This window comes from Struthio camelus, chromosome Z (assembly GCF_040807025.1).
Source record: "Struthio camelus isolate bStrCam1 chromosome Z, bStrCam1.hap1, whole genome shotgun sequence".
Classification (NCBI taxonomy): domain Eukaryota; kingdom Metazoa; phylum Chordata; class Aves; order Struthioniformes; family Struthionidae; genus Struthio; species Struthio camelus.
The window spans coordinates 33,037,160-33,056,507 of NC_090982.1; the positions used below are offsets into that span (position 1 = coordinate 33,037,160).

At 51.1% G+C, this 19,348-nt stretch overlaps 1 protein-coding gene across 6 annotated transcripts in view; it reads right to left on the reverse strand.

Annotated features, from left to right (window-relative positions):
* Window positions 1–12,258, reverse strand: part of PTCH1 (patched 1) — a 77,973-nt gene extending 65,715 nt beyond the window's left edge. For 2 of the 6 annotated variants that reach the window (XR_011137873.1, XM_068928102.1), the window contains exons 1-2: window positions 5,212–5,412; window positions 3,621–3,813 (exon numbers count right to left, since the gene is read on the reverse strand). Coding sequence is in view for 3 of the 6 variants with exons in the window: in XM_068928102.1 (XP_068784203.1) it covers window positions 3,621–3,813; window positions 5,212–5,412 (394 nt within the window). In the remaining 3 variants the exon portion in view is untranslated. The other 4 variants (XM_068928103.1, XM_068928104.1, XM_068928107.1 and 1 more) reach the window with 4 other exon arrangements.
* Window positions 12,259–19,348: the final 7,090 nt, after the last annotated feature.

Sequence of the window (19,348 nt, forward strand, 5' to 3'; positions counted from 1 at the left end):
CTGTATGACTGCTGCTCAAATACCACATTATTTTAGTGCCCACCAGAATGGTAGTGGAGAACACAACCAGTTACAGACATGACTTGTTTTCCATCCAGTGTACTTCATAGTTATGAATGAATGTTTCTAAAACCACGTCTGCGTCCAACAAAATTCAGCCACAAAGGAAATCAGTGCAAAGCCCTTTTTGTTCTCTCAGTGGTGTATGATGTATAAAGATGCTAGACAGACTCTACAACTCCAGTATGCACGGACACCCACACAGAGCAGATCCACAGCCATATACTTCTAGTTGAAAACGGAACTGCCATTAAAACGCCAGTCCAGAATTTGTTTGCCCAAGAAACTAAAATGAGCATCCCACACTAGTAAGACAGGAGACGAGTATGAGTCCTGGTCACCAAAGATGCTAGTCAGACTATGAGAGAGGAGTGCTTGGGAAGCAGATTAAGAGCATCAGCTGCGGGACATACAGTAATAGTTGAAGTACTCTGAACAGCAGCCAGAGCAGGACTGGTTTAAAAAAAAAAAAAAAAAAATGCTTCTCTACAACACTTAGTGCCAAGAAACAATTTCAGAGGAAAGCTACTTTGGTATCAGCAGGCTCACAGAAAGCCAAGTGTGTTGGCACCAGTTGCGAAGGAAGAAGACTACTACAAGAAAACTGAAAGAACGAAGCTTTGGAGATCTGCTTTTCTTTTTCTCGCTTGGAAAGCCTGCCTACCAGGTGGGTTTCTGAACTTCTTATGTAAATACTTCAGCCATAATAGCTTCAGGCCCAGACTACTAATCATTTATCTTGGAATGTGGATGGTCTTAAAACTCATTCAAACTTCGCTTCACTATTTTTAATTGTGTTATGGTTTTAGAGCAATCGTATACTTCTAGTAAACTTCAGTGCTGTACTATGTTCCATGCTCCATGGCATTCAGAAATAAACCATATAAAATCAGTCTCTTCATATAAAGAGACTGACAATTTATTCAGCAGTAATTACTGTAAAAAGCTTTAGTAGCAAAGCAAAACTCATTTTATTGCAGCTCTTACCATATCTGGCCAATATTGCTCACTTCATTCAAAATCTGAGTTTAAATAAAATAGAAAGGCAAAACAAGAGATTTAGTCTAATAAACAGTGCAATTTAGTCATTGCTTATATTAAAAGAAAGTTCCTTGGTATAACCTCTTTCACAGTGTGTACTTTAAATAAGCTTAAGAGTTAGCTATATACATGCACAGAAAAATAAAAACTTGGGTCACTGCTTTCCACTTATGCACAGGAGGAACAGCATTTTCCATACCATCTCTTTCTATGTCTTTTCCATCTCAAATTCTTGCTTTTGCAGCTCTTCTGCCTATTACTTTAGCCACAGAAGTATGCCATTGCTATATATTAGGCTTAACACCTGTGTTGATCAGAACATGTATATCGTTTCCACTGAGAAAATGCAAATGAGCAAACCTTTTTGTGTTGATGGTCATGTAGTGCTAGTCTGGGAAGACCAGAAATTAATTTAAATTAAATTCAGAGGAGTGTTTTCTTTCATCTTTATTTGCTAACCTTGTTTTGCAGTCCAGAAATGAAGGGGTTTCTAAATGCAGAGTTTTAATACTTATATTATTTAACTTCTGTTATGAAAACTAAACTCACTGGATGTGAAATCAGATAGGTCAACTCTGACAACCAACTGTCTTATGAGTTAATCTCGGCCATAAGAATTCCAAGGCCCATTTCAACTAGGGTCTGTACTAGGAACTTCCCCCAGCCCCCATGAGGCAATAATGACATGAGAAGAGCTCTAAGCCATAACTGAACTAAACAGCTATTTTGCAAATCATATTTTTCTTTGAGAAATGCATTTTTACTGCTGGGCTACTCACATGTGAGTTGTAAGCACATTAAACAAGCAGTTTCCTTGGATTAAACTGTCTGGAAAAGCAGATGGCATAAGATGGGAGCATCCTTCCTGGTAAGGTGGGGTAAGACAGGACCACTCCCCCAGTAATATCAAGGTAATAAACCTCAGGGAAGAGTGCTGGATGAGACTGCAATCAAATATTGTTTATCAACACTAAAAAAAAAGGCAAAGATAAAACCTTAAGAGCAAAAGAAACTTTGCCTCAAGGGAACCTCATAAAGAATTAAGAAACAAAGTAGAGGAGAAAAAAAAAGGCATTCACAAGCATTTACATTAGCAACTAAGGTACACAACACCTAATGACAGGCAGTTTCTGAATGCACACCTCTGGCTACACGTGGGCTCCTGCAGTCCGGCTCTCCCTCTGGGCTGTGGGGACCCTCCTCATTGTATTTAGGTACTGGGACAACACATCCCAGAAAAGTCCAGCTAGTTATTTTCCCAAACAGAAAAACCAATATTCACTAAACGACCTGAGAACTTTATCCTGACCCCAGTAGGACTAGCATCTCCACGGATGAAATCTAGTCCTTAGACGTTACAACCCGTCCACAGGGCAAGATGGACCATTTCCACAGCATGCACGCAGGCAGGCACGCACGTATCTAGGGTAACGATTACTTACGCAGCTCTCCCCATTAACTTTTACAAATTCTGCTGCAAGCTACACTGGATTGATGTCAATCACATCAGCCTGGTTTCACACCAACATGGCTGAAAGGGGAAATCTGACGCTAAGGCAATTAACTCCCCCCTCCCCCGGCCGCCCCCGTAAGGGAGAGCTACAGCCTCTCCGGGCGGCCCAATCCGGGGCGACGCGGCCACCCCTGGCCCTCGGCGAGGCCACCACCGCGCTGCCCCCAGATCTCCTCGGGGCGCCTACTGCGGCAGGCAACACGCGGGCCCCAGCCCCCAGGTGCCGTTACCTCTCCGTTACTCCCCCGCCAGTCGTTACCAACGGCCGGCTCGGAGGTCGCCCCCCTCCCTCCTCCCCGCCTGGCCCTGGGCGGCGCCCGCCGCAGCCCGCCAAACGGCCGGGCTTCGCTTCGCCGCGCTCCTTCTCTCTCTCTCGATCTCTCTCTCCTTTTTTTTCCTTCTCTCTTTCCTCCTCCCTCTTTTTTTTTTTTTTTTTTTTTACCTTGAGACAAATGTTCCCCCCCACAGTTGAAAGCTGTCCAAAAAAACCAGGACCACACACAGGCGCCCGCCCCGCCGGGCCGCGCTCCTCGCCGCCCTCCCCCTCCCCCTCCCCCTCCCTCTTCCTCTCCCCACTCCCCCTTCCCTCCCCTCCCCCGCCGCGGGCGCGCGCACGCCCAAAATGGCGGAGGGGTGGCCGGGCCGCGCAGCGCCATGCCGCTGACACTGCCCGTGGCGGCGCCGGGGAAACACCGGCACCTCTCCTCTGCCTGTACAGGGGCAGGCTGAGGGAGCCGGGAGCGATGGAGCCGGGCAGCGCCGCCGCGGCCGCGCCACGGTCGTCGTCGTCCCCTCCCTCCTCCCCCCCCGCGGGCGGGGAGATGGTACCTGCCGGCCGCCCCGCCCCAACGTACACACGGCGGCCGCCGCCGCCGCGGCGCAAGGGGAAGCGCTTTTAAACACACATATACCTGTGCCGTTAAAACGCATCGAGGCCCCCGGCGCCCAGCCTCCCTCAGCAGGCGCCGGAGGTGGAAGGGGTGATGGGCGGGCGGCCCGGGCTTACCTTCCACCCAGAGCTCCTCCACGTTGGTCTCCAGGTTGGCTGCCCGTAATCCCACAGCGAAAGCCCCGAATATCAGCAGTCCGACCACCAGAAACTTCCCGCAGTTCTTTTGGATGTAGCAGCCCAGTTTAAATAGCAGTCTCTGAAACTTCGCTCGCAGCCACAGCGGTGCTCTCCTCCCCGTCGCTCTCCCCTGCAAGGCAAGCGGAGGTTAGCGGCCGGGCGACCAGCCCCCGTCGTCGTCCCCCCCGCCCCGAGCAGGACGGGTACCGCGGCACGGACGCGCATCCGCCGGCGGGGGCCCCGCCGCGCCGCCCCGCTCCCTGCCGCCGGGCCCCGGTGGCCGCGCTGGCCCCAGCCCGGGGTGCGGGGGGGGGGGGGGGAGAGACGGACGCCGGCAGGGCCCCCCGAGGGGAAGAGCCCCCCCCTCGCCGCCTTCTCCTTACACCGCCCAAGGGCTTTTTTTGGGGGGGGAGGAGACGGAGAGGAAGGAAAGCTACTTCGTAGCAATTTGTTGCCGTTTCCCCCTTCCTTTCCTCCCCCACCCCGCTCCAGCTCTCAGCACCGACTTTGTAGTAAACGCGCGGTCCACGTGGTGAGCAGCGCTGTGGGGTCATAAGCAATTCATTTCCATAGAGTTTGGAGACGCTGTGTGATCTGAATTAGGAAGTAGAGCAGCCATCTGTAAGTCACGGCAATATTTGCGAACGGAAGAGGGCAGCCGCATGGATCTTTTTTTTTTTTTTTTTTTGCGCCTCTCCCCCCCTTCTTACAAAACCTAGAAATCTGCTCCCTGCAACGTCTCCGAAGAAAGGCAGCGTCTGGCCGCTGCTCGCTCCGGGCGCTGCCTGGCGGGCGGAGGTGCCCGCCGGGGCCGGGGGGGTCCGGGGCGCCCCGCACCGCGGCGTCTCCCCGCGAACAATAACGGCGGCGGCCGCGGCTCGGCGCGACCCGCACGGCGGGGCTAAGGTGGCATATTCGCTCCTTCACAGCTTTCACTTTTCCTCCGGCCGCTGGGGGGTAAACGTTACAAACTTCCTCCGCTCGGCGAATCCCTCCCCACTACCACCTTGGGGGGGGGGGGAAGTCGCGTTTGCGGCACCCGGCGGAGAACTTCACAAAAGCACAACTTTTGCCAAGAAAGCAGCCGCTCGTTTTCGCCCCTCTTGTGCACAGAGACCGGCGCTACCGAAGCCGCGGGGCGCTACGTGGGGATGGAGAGAAGCGGAGAGGGGAGAGGAAAAGCGAGAGCGCCGAGCCCCAAACTCCCCGGGGGCAGGCGGGGAGGGAGGTGAGACTGTCTCAGGGCGATTTAACGAGAGCACTACTACTCCACTGCGCTAACACGCGCCAGGGAAAGCATATGCAAGAAGGAAGGGAAGGAGGGCACTCTCTCCGGCACTGAAGAGTCACAGACGTCCCTCTCTTTTTCCCAGCATTTTATTGGTGGCTGTTTCATTTCCATCTCCTCCTTCCACCCCCGCGAGAAAACACACCACCCCCCTCCCCCGCCGAAAGACTAATAATAATAATAATAGTAACAGCGCGTATCTACATCTCGGGGAAAAAAAAAAAAAGAGAGTGAATGCACCTTTGAGATCTGCTCCAAGGCGAAAGCCGCATCGCAGTAGCTCGGCCGCTGCAGATACTCCCGGTCGGGCGCCGCGGCGCGCCGGTCCCCTCCGGTCCGTCGGCGCCTGCCGCCGCCGCTCCTGGCCGCCCGGCCAACGCCGCCGCCGCCGCCCGCACCGCCGCTGCTCTCCGGCTCCGACGCGTTAGCGGCCGAGGCCATGTTGCCGCCGCCGGCGGGCCGGGGGAGCTGCCGCTGGTGGTGCCTCCGCGGCGGGGCCCGGGGGGCCGGTGGCGCGGCGGGGGCCGGCGGGGCGCGGGGGGCCGGCGGCGCCGCTGGCCGCGGGCTGGGGGAGCTGCTGCCGCTGCTGCCGCTGCTGCGGGCGCCGCCGCTGCCGCCGGGGCCGGGGCCGGGGCTGCGGCGCGGCCGGCTCACGCGGGGCGCGGGGCGGCGGCGGCGGCCGCTCCGGCCGAGTGGCGCCCCGCGCCTCGCATTGCCACATCGCGCGCGGACCCCGCGCTGCTGGCGGCCGCTCCCCGCATCCAGCGAGGGCGGGAGCCGCGGGGGGGGGCGCGCGGGCCGCGGGCGGCACCGGCCCGCCACCCCCCCGGCCGCCGCCGCCGCCGCCGCCGCCGGGCTCTGCTCGCCGCCCGCCGAAGTCGCCTCCTGCGGCCGCCGCTGCCTCCGGGAAGCGGCGGCGCCGGTGTCCGCGGCGGCGCTCAGCGGCGGCGGCGCGGCGGCGGCGCGGCGGGCCGCTGCTGCTGCTGCTGCTGTTGCGCTGTGTGGCCGCGCTGCACCATCCTGCCTCAGCGCCGAGGTGCTGCCCGCGGGCCGCGGGGCCGGCGGGGCTCCGGGCTCTGCCCCGCGGCGGAGGCGGCGGGCGGGCGGCTGCCTGGCGCTCTCCCCCGGCGTGTGCGCGGCAGCACCGAGCTGCAGCCGCTCGGCTCCAGAGATGAGATGAAGAAGAAAAAAGGGACTCTCTCCATTTGGATAAAGAGGAGGAGGGGTGGAAGGGGGGGGGAGTAAGAGAGGAGAGAGAGCGAGAGAGGGAGGAAAAAAAAAGAGCTGAAAGCCCGCCCCTGGGGCTGTCAGATGGCTTGGCTTTCTGCGAGGCGATTGGCTCGAGGAGGGCAGAAATTACTCAGCAAACATGACTATTATTAGCTGCTTAGCAACAGCTCACCAAAGTAGAGAGACCACCCAGGCAGGCAACCCTTGTGTGTGCATCTCCAGCTTCAGGGGGAGCCTTAAAGAGATCCAGCCTTCTTTGCATGCAATGCTTCCATTAAGGAATGCCTCCCTCCTTTTCTTCCTCGTTTTCTTTTCAAGAACGTTTTTTTTTCCGAAATGCTTTTAGACAAATACACACGCAGAACTTTCCCGCGATCAACGTACAAAAATATGTATTTTTTTCCTTTAAAAAAGAAGGGGAAACGGAGGGAAAGAAGCATTAAACGATTTCTAAAGCCCTTAAAGGAAAATCCTTTTAGAGGCACCTTGGCCTCAAGCTGCAACAAATACTGGGAGGTCCAAGCTGAATTCCCAGGCTTGCAGAAATAATGACAGGGTGGTGGATACTGCGGTAGAAAGTGCCAGATTTTTCTCCCTCTCTTTCTTTTCTAACTAAAGAGGAGACTTAGTTCCTTGCAAGAAAACCACTCCGTCCAGTTAGAAAAACACAATGAAAACTTAACACTTGAGGGATTTAAAGCCGCGCAGTAGCTAGCCTGTTTCAACTTAGGGCTCATTCTTTGACTGAAACCTGAGGAAAGCCAATTTTTATATGTTTTTAGTGTAAAAATTCGCGAAACGCAGCCTGCCTGGCCGTGCTAAACACTTCTTAAACTATACGTGATTGTTTACTTTTTTGGCACCGCTCCTCCTCGTCTCTGTTCATTGAGAACCAGCCATTAATTGCCGCCGTTACAGCTGCGCGCGTTCCCGGCCGCCGGGGCCAGCCGCGGGGCTGCGCGCACCGGCCCCAGTGCGGCTCCCCGCGGAGGGGCGCGGGGAGGGGGGGGGGAGGAGCGCGGAGGCCGCCGTGCCGCGCTGCGCCGCCCTGCGCCGCCCTGCGCCGCGCTGCGCGCCCGGCTCCCGGGGCGGCCCCGGCCCGGCAGACCTCTCCCCGCCGGGGCGCGGAGGGCAGCGCGGAAACTGCTCGGCCTGCGGAAGCTTTTGGGAGGGGGGGGGCTACCCTGGAGCGGTGGAGCTGCTGGCCGGCAGCGGAGGAGCGCGGCTGGATGCACGCACGGTGTGCGTTCATTGAAAGGGGGAAGGGGGGAAAAAAAAAAAGAGGAGGCAAAGGCGGGGGGCGGGGGGAGGCTCGCAGCCTGCGAGCGGGAGCTGGGCCGGGCCCGAGGAGGTCTTTCCCCGGTACCGCGTCCTCTCGCAGGCCGGCGGGGGCCGGAGAGGTTTGCACCAGCCCGGTGGGTGCGCACCGGGCGCAGGCGGGGCTGCCCCCGGCGCCGCAGGCGGGAGCTGGCTACGCGCTGCACCGCGGGCGCCGAGGCTCTGTGAAAGAAAATTACATAGTGGCCCCCATGGACAGGGGATTTCCAGGGGCAGAGCCGCCCGTGGGGGGCTCCCCTTTGCTTTCCTTTCCCAGCGCCCCGTTTTTCCCACACTTCCTCCCAAGTCCCTTGACTGCCAGGAGTCCTACATCTCTGAGAGCCAGGCCCTGCACTCCTTACGGGGCTGTCTCCGAGAAAGCTGCTCAGGACTGTGGCATACAACGTATGTCCCTACACAAGCACGAGTGAGAGAAACCTAAAGAGGCTGGAGCTGGAGGCTGGTTTCAGGGGGAGGCTGCAACCCATACCTAAGGTGCAGCCAACCACCTCTTATTCAAGTTTCAGCTTGGGAAAATGACCTCGCATCTCGTTGGGAACCGATGTGCTACTCTCTTGCTCCCATTCAGCCTGACTTGATGGGGCGGAAGGGCTGGAAGATGGGGAAGGAAGGGGCTGGTGGGCAGGCTCAGTCTCCTAAACCAGGGAGGACTATGTCTTCAAGTAACTGGAGCCTTCAGAGGTACCCTGCCTGCCTTCTGGGCCGACTTCTCAGGGCTTCACACAATAACCCAGTGCTCCTCAGTTTTGCTCTGGCTTCCAAAACGCAATCTGAAAACTCAAATTTAACAAGCGCTATCTTAATCTCCTCTCTCTCCCTGTGGTCTAGAGGGATTTTTCTTTTTCTTTTCCTTTTTCTTTTTTCTTTCTTTTTTTTTTTTTTAGCATACACAAGAGATGAATTACTGCAGGGATCTAATTGGCCTTGTTTTTTTTTTTTTTTCCTTTAAGGAAGAAGTGTCAGTGTAAAAGTCTCCACTTGGGTGGTCAGAGCAGTGGCTGCCCCCAGTTTGCCTCATAGCTGATGCATGGCGCTACATTCCCGGCAATAATGTTGTTCCTAATCAATCTGCCCTTATTTACATTTGTAAGCACTGCTCGCTGTGATATGCATGCCCTGTGCATGCGACTGCTCTTCGACACCGAGGGGCTTTTTCTAGATTCAACAACTCGCAAGGGTCCCACAGATTTCCTCTCTTGGACTTGCTCTGTGGGTGAAGGCCTGGGACAGTGTCTCGTTGGGTAGGCTGGCTGTAGTCCGAACTCTTTTCATCCTCCCGAGGCCAGAGCCAGTGTGCAAGAATCGCAGCGCTTTGGTCATACAAATTGCTTCATTTGGTAAGGTTCTGCCTCTTACTTAGCCCACCTTTGTGCTTAGAGGTACTGCTTTATAGCCCCTAATGCTGCAGAGCTTTACACTTCCCCCAGCCAGGAGATCAAATCCGATAGAGGTTAACAGTGGGTAACAGATATTTACGTTGAGTTTATGTTAATACATTTTTCCAGGTTGCCCATCGCCTGCGGCCGTACCACCAGGAACGTTAGTGCATCTGATTACGTTAATAAAGAACTGACACTGAAACGAAGCACCTGCCCTTCGCCTTACTTGCTCGCGGCTAGGAGAGAGCAGAGCGCGACGGAGCAGAGAGCAGAACCGACTGGCGGCACAATCAGCTGCTTTCGCGCAGTCTCCCGATTTTTGCCCCGCGCACGCGCTGCCTCCGGGCAAGGGCGCAGGTCTGCCGCGGCCCCAGGATCCGCGTAGCCGCCTTTCGCCGGCTTCGGCGCTCAGGAAGGCTACAGGGCAGCAGCCCCCTGGCTGCCTTTTGCAGACCGTCCCTGAGCCCACCGCCTGCGCCCTTCCCCGCCTTCGCGCGGAGGCCCCGCGGCGGCGGGGCGGCCCCCGCGCGCCGCGAAAGGAGCCGGCGGCGCGCACTGAGCCCCGCTCGCTGCTCGCCCTCTCCCCCTCCCCAGCCCTGCAAGAAAGGGAACTGCTCGAGCCAACTTGTCAAAATAATGCGGCTAATTACCCCTGATCTCCTTTAATGGAAAGCTGCTCTGCACGCCACAAAGGAGCAAATGAGGGATCTGCGGCAGCAGCCCGGGAGCGCAGGCATTTTCTTCCGCAGAGGGCTGCGGGGAGATGTGCCTCCAGAGCCGCCGAGATCTACGCGCTCCTCCAGCAAACTGCCCGGGGAGGGCGACCCGGGCGCCCGCCGAGCTGCGGAGGACGGAGCGGCAGCAGCAGCCTTCGCGCTCGGAAACCTGGAGGACATCCCAGCTATAGCAGCCCTTGTCATACTCTGCAAGGCGCTTTAGCTTTATAAACCAAAGTCGTCTTCAAAACGCATTCCTTCTCTGGCAGACTGCCCTGCCACTTGCAGTACTTTAATGTGCACAGAGGGGGGAAAGTTACACTGAACAGTTTTTAGCCAGTCCGGACAACACCGAGTCTGTGTAACGATATAGCTCAACCCTTGCATTTGGCAGAAGGCAGGACATTCATTTTCATGATCTCTGCCATCGGGTCTTGCAGGAAAAAAGCTGAGCGACACGATCTCTTTGACCCACTGCTGGAGCAACAAATTTATTAGAGATATAGGCGTGAGAAATGAAAAGGAAGTAAAACAATTCAGGCTCATTGTGTGTCTTTCTTTCATACTGCTAATCCGGTTTACACATCACGCCTACACGTCTCAATAGGGCTTTATACACTGTGGCAAAGGCGGAAGAAAATAAAAGGTGTGTGTGTGTGTGTGTGTGTGTGTGTGTGTGAGTGCTTGCGTGTGCGTGCACGTGTGTGTGAAATAAGGATAAAAACAGAGGAGCTCAAGACGTTTTAATTCAGAGCGAGCTGCCAGGTTTATATCTACCGGCTCTTGAAAGCAAATAGATTTTAAAGGACTCCTCCTGCTCTTCCTCCCCCTCCCTTGTCAACGCTAACATTTCTCAACGATAATAACTGCTGTTCAGATACAGTGTCAGATTATAATCCAGCCGCACAATGGCTCTAATAGCCCTAACCAGAAATTAGATACACCTATCAGCCTGGTGCTGAAACGACGTGAAAGACCCTCGAACCGGAACTGGTAATTGCTGTCTGGTTAGGAGCTGGCAGATACCCACCTTGGCTCCAACATTTCTTTTTAAACTACTCCGCAACACCCGGCCCCACTCCCCTCCCCTCCCGCGGCCCCCCAGCTCTACCTCCCAAGCTCAGGCGGAGGCAGGCGGCCAGAGGGAGTTATGTCACCGAACATCCTCCATCCCCCAGCTCCTGGGTGCAGTGGGATATCAGGGGCAAGACCGATCCCAGCCCAGCCTCAAGGTGTCGGGTACCAGCTGCATCCTCAGTGTCATCCTGGAGCCGGAGACTGAGGCTGGTATTCAGCTTACTCTAACCGATTTAAACATACCGACTTCTACTGTTCTCGGTGAGGGATTTTAACCTCAGTCTCGGGCACGCCACCGGTCTTACTGCTGTAGTTACAAATTGACTGTCACCCCTTTTCCCTAGACCTATATGTTCTCACCAGCTTCCATTCACTGCGGACTTTCTCTCAGAGCTGCAAACGGGGCACCCCGTTTAAGAAACTCTACTTGGCTTTCCCCAGGAGAGAGAAGAACTGCAGACTGCAGCTCCCCTGTCATCCTTGTCCTACAGAGCCTGTCTCTGACAGGGGTCTCCGCTTTCTGCACGGCAGGTTGTTTGAGCCACACCTCACACAGGTGCCAAGACGCTGAGACCGAGGACCCGTTTACAGTCACCCGCCGGAAGGCAGAGAGTCACCGCAGGAGCCACTTGCCCCCGAGCATCCTTCCCGGCCGGTCAAAGCAAGAGCAGCCCCAAGGCGTGGGCAGCGGGCTGGCCGGGCGGCAGGGGCAGTGCCGGCCCTCCGGGCAGCCCCGCCGCCCCGTGCCCCGGCCGCCCCTGCCTGCCGGCGCCGGCCCCCACGGAGCCGCCCGCCCCGCCGTGCCCGGCCGTGCTCCGCGCCGCCCCGGGCCCCGATCCCCGCGGACGCCCCCGGTCCCGCACGGCGTGTGCCGGCCCCCGGCCGCGGGCGGGGGGCTCCTCCGCCCCCTCCGCCCCTGCCCCCGGCCGGCAGCGGCCCGGGGGGGGCCCGGGGAGCCCCCGCCGCCCCGGCCCCGGCCCTGCCCGCCCGGCCCCGCCGCCCCCTTGCCGGCCCCGGCCCCGGCCCCGGGCGGCTGTCACGGGCGGCCGGCGCCCCGCGGCTGCACCTACCATAGCTGCCCTCGCTGGAGCCGCCCGGGAGGAGCCCTGCCGAGCGGCCGGGTGCGACTTCATTCAGTGCCGGTGATGGCTTTGATAGGACATCAATCTGTTCTTCTCACTTTTCTTCTTTTACTTTCTTTTCTCTCCTTCCCCCTCCTTTTCTTGCCTTTGCTTTGCCTTGCTTTTTTCCTTTTATTTTCACTTTTTCCCTTTTCCTTCCCCTTTTTCTTTTTCCTTTTTCCTTTTTCTTCCTTCCTTCCTTCCTTCCTCCTTTCCTCCCTCCCTCTCTCCTCTCTCTTCTTCTCCTCCTCCTCCTCCTCCTCCTCCTCTTTCTCCTCCTCCTCCTCCTTCTTCTTTCTATTTTTTTTTACCCCAAAGGAACTGAAAGTGTAAAAAAATAACCCTCCTAGGTTGCAGGCATTCTGCGGAGTGCTGGAAAGGCTCACAATTACATGCCTGTTTCTATTAAGCAGCTCCATCGTCCTCCATGTGGGTGGTCTGGCTCTCAATAGGCAGGACCTGTCAGGGTCACGTGACGCCGCCGCACACTTCACCCCTCGACAAGCAGCTCCGCCAAGGGGGCGAGGGGAAGGCGAGCGCCGACCCCCCCCGACCCCCCCACGCGCCCCCCGCCGCGCTCCGCGCTGGGCACCGCCGGCGGCCGCTGCCCCCCCCCCCCCCGCCCCGCTGCCGGCCGGGCTCTCGGCGCGGCTCCCTTGCGCGGACGCGGAGCGCGGCGGGGGTTTTTCATGCCGCTCTATAGGTTTGCGCGCTGCGCTGGACTTAGTACGTTCGGGTCTGAAAGATTTATGCCCGTCCCGGTCATTTTTGCTAAAGGGTCACTATGAAGTTGACTAGATCAGGTGTTGAGGCAAGAAAATTAGCTCAGGTAAATAATAGCCGAGTGTTACTGGGCTGTGTTACTGGACCTACTGTCCTGGGAAGGACAGCAAGTTTTTTTTTTTTTTTAAATATATATATTTTTTGCTTATTCCCTAACAGGATATAAACACTAGAAATTTACGACAATGAGGATTTCCCATTTTAAGATCTAGTGGTGGCTGAGTATCATTACAGGATCTAGGAGAGGTGGTTTTAAGTATCGCACCTGGATTACAGCACACTGCAAGGAATAAATGGTGTCTCTTGCAAGACATGTCACACTGTTAATGGAAGAGGAAAGGCCCTTTTATTCTAGTTAGTCACCAGACTGTACATTTCACTTGCTCGTTTGTATTTGAATAACACTCCTACAGTATATTCTGCAAATCAGAGATATTCCATACTGCCAAAGTCTTGTGTCCACGTTGCCCAGATATTTCTATTTGGGTGCTTCGTGACTGAGTTTAATGGTTTAAGGGACATGAATTTACTGGATACTCCTTTAGCCATCCTTTATATAAATATTACTCCTATTAGAGAATCCCACTAGTAGAAAACAATGCATATTGTAGGGTCATATGTTCACTATTCAGCATATAAAAACTGTGTAAGCAAAACCATTAGGGAACATCTCACAATCAGATTGCATTAAACAGCCCGACTCCACATACATTCTTATCTGTATTAGACGAGGCTAGACATCAAAATAATGAGCAAGAAGGATGTTTTACCTACAAAACTGATATTTGTTTTACATGACAGAGGGGCCTGTCTCAATGATAAAGAGCTGGAAGAGCATGGGAAAAGACATTTTACAGGATTTTTAAGGAGTGCGTGAAAAACATACATCATTTTTTTATGGCCTCACTGATCAATCACAGAATTAGATTACTGAAGTAAAAGACAGACTACAAGGGCAGAGGGTGCATAAACGTCAGGACCGTAATCCTCTACTCTGTCCTCCCACTCAGCGTGCTCTAGTTGAACACCACTCTCAATCTTGATTTAAAATTTCCAGAGAAATTCATCATAACGCCTGACAGTAAGTTCCAGCAGTTTCCAGCTCTACATACCTGACAGGACAGTGCCCACAATGCCTAGCCTAGCCATACCATGTAGCCACGTAATGTTATTTAAACTAGTAGGAGGCAGAACAGCAGAAAAGTCACCTAAAGATTGTCCGCTATCCTAGCAGGGAAGAATACCAGGGTGAAATAGCACAATATGTGTGTGTGCATGTTAGAAAGAGGCATGTAATATAGGAAAAGAATTAGCAATGATGAAAGAAGTGGGATGTCAGTGCAAGTTAGGAAGAGTCACAGAAAATAATGCAATAAATATGTTACAAAATTCCTCATTTGTTCTACATCAGGCAGTCCATCAGTGATAAATCCCATGGTCTTCACTGCCTCTGTCTTTTGCCAGCCTAATTTCACTAGTTCCTCCTGTCCTACCCAGCAAACCTGAGTCCTCTGTGTTAGACATGAGTCTAACGTGCCTCATGTGTTTAGAAAATGTAGCATAATTAGATATGAGCTATACAGACACATGACACAAAGGACAGAAAAAAAAAAACAGACGTGGATGAGGATTACCTAGAATATTTCATAAGGGGAGGGCAGAGGTAAGAGTGCTAGTTTCTGCATTCTTTAATGCAGCTATTTATACCAAAACATGTTATCATGTAAAATCTAAATATGTATGGTTATATATAGCTGGAAGAATAAACCGGGGAAGAATTGCTGTATAATCCTGTTTTCTTTATTATTTCCCAAAGCACCTCCTACTGGACCCTGTTGGAGATGGCATGCCAGTCAGGTTGGAGTTTCGCATGACACACAATGTTTATATTTATGGTCTTATACAGTAAATAGTTTGGTGTTTTTACTATTATTTCACTAAATTATTATTTACTTGTGTAGTAGCTATTACTACTGCTGTCTTCATCTGTCTGTGTGTGCCTAATGGAACTCTTGGCAAAAAACATAAGAGATCTGGTTATTGCACAACCTTTACTCTTAAAAATGAGTAAAGATTATAATCCATTGACAACAACCTTTGCAAATGATGAGGAACACAATACACGGCCAGGCAAACATGAACCATCATGCTGTTCCCAATGAGCGGAAACGACTGTGTGAGCTCCCACTGACAGATTTAATTGTTAGGAGGTGGTTACCTGAGCGTGAAAGCTCAGAGGCTTTTGGTGGGTAGTTTCCAATGGCATCCTCCTCACAGCTTCCCCCTTCAAGGTAACCCTACACTGGCCAGTGCTTCACTATTTACTCTACTGATAACCACAAATAATAATCTGGAAGTTCATTCTGGTTGTACTTGGATCCACAAGGGGAAGGAAGGAACCTTATTGCATGTTAAAAGAGAAAAAAATAACCAAAACTGACTTTTCTAAGGTTTTGCTGTTTAAAACTAGGTATTTTTTCTGTAAACTGCATTCCACTGCAGGATCTTATCCTGTTTAAGTCCCCTTTTCCTTCCGTAATACTAAAGACCCTATTTCAGTTCAACTCTGCCCAGCTGTTCTTTTCTTCTGAGGCCACTTTTCTGGGTCTTAAGTTTGTCTTGGTTGTAATAACAGACGATGCTGTGAAGAAAACTATTCTGAAAATGTGACGATGTCCATGACTATGTGTCACACCTCCATCTGGGACATAACACTTAAAGGGACAGAAAACGCCCATGATTTTCAGCCCTGAATATGTTCATCTCTGGAGCAGAAAAAGGAGAGGGGGAAGAGGAAGACTGTGACTCCTTTGCTTTCATTTGGCATAGAGAAGAAATACAGCTGTGCATCTAAATCTGCTCGTCCTTTGTAATCAGGTTATCGTGAGTGTCTTGCAGACATTTGGCAATTCAAGAAACCCTAGGAAAGATATGTTCACATGGTAGAAAGATCTCCAAAGAAAGCTTCTAGAAGTCATAGAAAATAGAGCTAGCTAGGTCATCTAGTCCATCCTTCTGCCTGAAGACAGGATCAGTTCTTCTTACATTCCTGAAAAATGCTTGTCCAGTCTGACCTTTAAAACCTCCTTTTACAATCTTCCTGCTCAACTTGTAGGAAGAGTGGTTCAGACTCCTACAAATTTTTCCCCAATGTCTAACCTAAATTTCCTTTTCTATAGTTTAGGCTTGCTGCTTCTTGTCCTTCTCACAGTGAACACACAGTTTATTTCCTTCCTCTTTACATTTTTAAAAATACATTAAACTACGCATGTCTTTCCTCAGTCTTCAGTCTCTAGACAGTTCATTCAACCTTTCTCCTGAGACATATTTCCTAAACCTCTGACCACTGTTGTCAGTCTCTCCAGGACACTCCACAGCTGGCCCAAAGGGTGGGGAATCATGACTTAATGCGTGGGACTTCTCATTATAGACCTTAGCATGAGGTTTGCCTTATTTGCAGCAGCACGGCATTTTTTGCTCATCCTCAGCACAGGTTCCATTATAATCCCTAGATCATTTTCTCCAGTACCCTTCACTCTTCATTTTAAGCATGTCTATAGGAGGTTGGAAAACAGTTATGTTCCACCTTTTTTACACCACTCAATACTGTGAAATCTCATGATTTTCTTATCCACTTTACTTTGCTATCTTCTTGCAATACAGTAAGCTTTCTAATAAAAGTTTGGCCATGCTTACGTCAATGAAAACCTGAAGTGTTTTACTTTATCTCTGTCAGACCTTGTCAGAACAACTATGCTTGGTAGTCTTTTAAGGGAGCCCGAACTCAGGAACTCAATGGCTTAATTTAAAGATACTGCTAAAAAGTTTTTTGATTAAGAGTGCTCTGAAAATTAATAAAGATGTGTGCTCAGCTGCTGTGATTCAGCACATCTTCCATAAGTCAGCCAGAGTATGGTGATTTACATCTGCTACAACTTATACACTAAGTACAAGTTACTAAAACTGATGGCTCAGTTTCAGAATGTCATGTCAAGGATACAAGACCCCATGTCATATCAAGGGGTCCTGCCATACTCACAGACCTAGCAGAAACTTAAAAATGAGGGAAGCCCTTTGAAGAAAACAAATAAGTGCTTTCCAGGCCGCACTTCTAGGCTGTCCATGGTGAGCCTCCTCAGCTAATAAACCAAAGGTTTGCAGTGTGTTCACGCAGGGAATACGGTGGGATCTCAGGCAGAATTTCTTGGTTCTGTGTAAGTAACAAACGAGAAAAGAGAGGCAGATCCTCTGTATGGTCCCTCCCTTTGCATCAGCCTCAAAGCTGGAGCTGTGAAATTTCATACATATTCGCAAGTGTTTGTGGCCTTTTGCTAGGGCTACACGTAAGTCCATAAGATGTGGCATAAACTGTTTCTGTGGGACTGAAGATTTGGTGTGGCACGGAAAAGCAACAGAAGCAGTGTTGTGGATCTGAGCGGTTGTTAGGGATTTGTTTGGATCCAACAAACAGAAACATACCTTATATCTACTGAAATCTCAGTGGTAAATGAGGATTTGGGACATATGGGTAGGAGGATACGCTAAAGAGCAGTGAATGACTGTGAGGTGCTGGGATCGCATATACTAAAGAGATAACAGAGAGCAGTTTTGTAAGTAGAGGGTTTTTTTTTCTTAATTGGAACAGCTGGAACAGTTGGGAATCTAGGCAGACTCGTGGGTACACAAGTCCCTTCAGCTACGAAACAGAAACAGGAAACTCCAAAGCTATGTGCAAGTTATGAGCATTGCGTGTGAATTTAATTATGCTGAGTTTAATTAGAAATGAGAGAATAGGTATTTAGGCCTCTGGAGTAGAGGGGAGAAGTGTTAAGAGACACTGTCTGCTATGATAGTTGAGAAACTGGTAATTTATTGCCTGGGGAACACACACAGGTTTTAGAGGGAGCTGAGGGAAAAACGGAAGAGGGAAAGTATTCCCTAAAACCGCTAATGAATCCACTATTACTAGTTTCTTCTGTGGCTATGAGTTTTGGTTCCCATATTCGTCTTTTGAAAGTGGTTTTCACTAACAGAAAAGTTTGTGCGCCCCAAAGCTATCCTCTTCCCTCCAGCTGTACAAATTGCACCGATATATCTCTACCTGCGCACATTTTAACAAACTGGCAGTTTAGCTGTGGAAAAGTCCAGTGGATCGGAACACCTAACTGTTCAGAAGAAAGTCTAACTTTCCTCTCCTTTTCAGGCACTTAGCCATTCAGCTTTTCGGGCAGGACAGTAATCTGCTTTGCTCTTTGTTGGTGAATTTAGGGCCTGAATTATGAGAACTGAAAGACTGCTCTTGGCATTTCATCCCAGCTAAGTTAGCTGTACATTTTTTCTTCCCATAAAAGTGCCAGCTATTTGCCTCAGTAACATTATGTTGTGCTTTGCATGTGGGTTTTTTGTTTGTTTGTTTTGTTGTTTTTTTGCCTTTTCATTTCATCAAGTACTTTCATATTCCAATGGAGGAAGAGCAGCCAGTATGTCTTCTCTAATAAGCCTGGGTAAAAGTATTGTATTATAAATTGTAAACCAAAACACTCTTGTGGTAGAGTATTTCCTCTTGAATAACAATGCAAAAATTGTGCCTTTTATTTTGTGAAGTAGGAAAGGAATGCACAGAGCAACTTTCTCCCGCTTGCCCCTAGAATCATGCATCACAGTGCGCTTTCTACATTTATTTTGGCCATTTCATTTTGCTCATTAATAACAGTATTTAACCTGCTGCCAAATGAGTTAATGAAGCATTCAATATACTATTAAAATAATAGGAAAGTACATTGCAGTGCTCTGCGACTAAACTTTTGCTAAATGTGAAACTTAAGAAAGCATCCATTTTCATAAAGTTCTATGGCATGTAAGTAACAAACGAGAAAAGAGAGGCAGATCCTCTGTATGGTCCCTCCCTTTGCATCAGCCTCAAAGCTGGAGCTGTGAAATTTCATACATATTCGCAAGTGTTTGTGGCCTTTTGCTAGGGCTACACGTAAGTCCAAAGATGTGGCATAAACTGTTTCTGTGGGACTGAAGATTTGGTGTGGCACAGAAAAGCAACAGAAGCAGTGTTGTGGATCTGAGCGGTTGTGAGCACTTACAAGAAATCATCTGGACAAATAGGCTAGCACTCACCAAACTGGCAAGTATTCAGAGACATACACTGAAAAGTTTATGAATCTCTTTCTCATGCTTACTCATTTTTCCAAATCTCATCATTCCTGCTACTACTTAGTTGAGCTTTATTTGGAAAAAGTTATTTTCTTTTTCTTTCTTAGGGTTTCTGCCATTTACATCACATTTATTACACTACCTTTTATTCTGGAAGTGGCCATTTACAAATTGCATTGGTAGTAGTGATAGTGCTTTTTTCTGTTCACTGCAGACTTACGATTTGTATATTCTTTTTATCTGCTCTGTTCCTGATTTGAGAAGTGCTTAATTTTCTCAATTTCTGAGGCAATCAGGAGCCCCTCCATAAACAAATAAGCAATGAAAATCCACTTGAAAGCCTGACACCTCATTTAACAAAGACGAGTGTTTGCATCCTGGTAAAATTCATCCTTTCAGAAATACCTGCAGTGGTATCTTTGTGTACAATAATTTCTTGCAAACTGAGCACTGTAAGGCTACACAATGTTTGGACGGAAGACCTTAGAAAAATGCAGCCTTTTAGAACCATGGGCTTAAATCCAGCTGCTTTGACTTCATTGAGAATTAACTGCTCTTGAATGAAGTA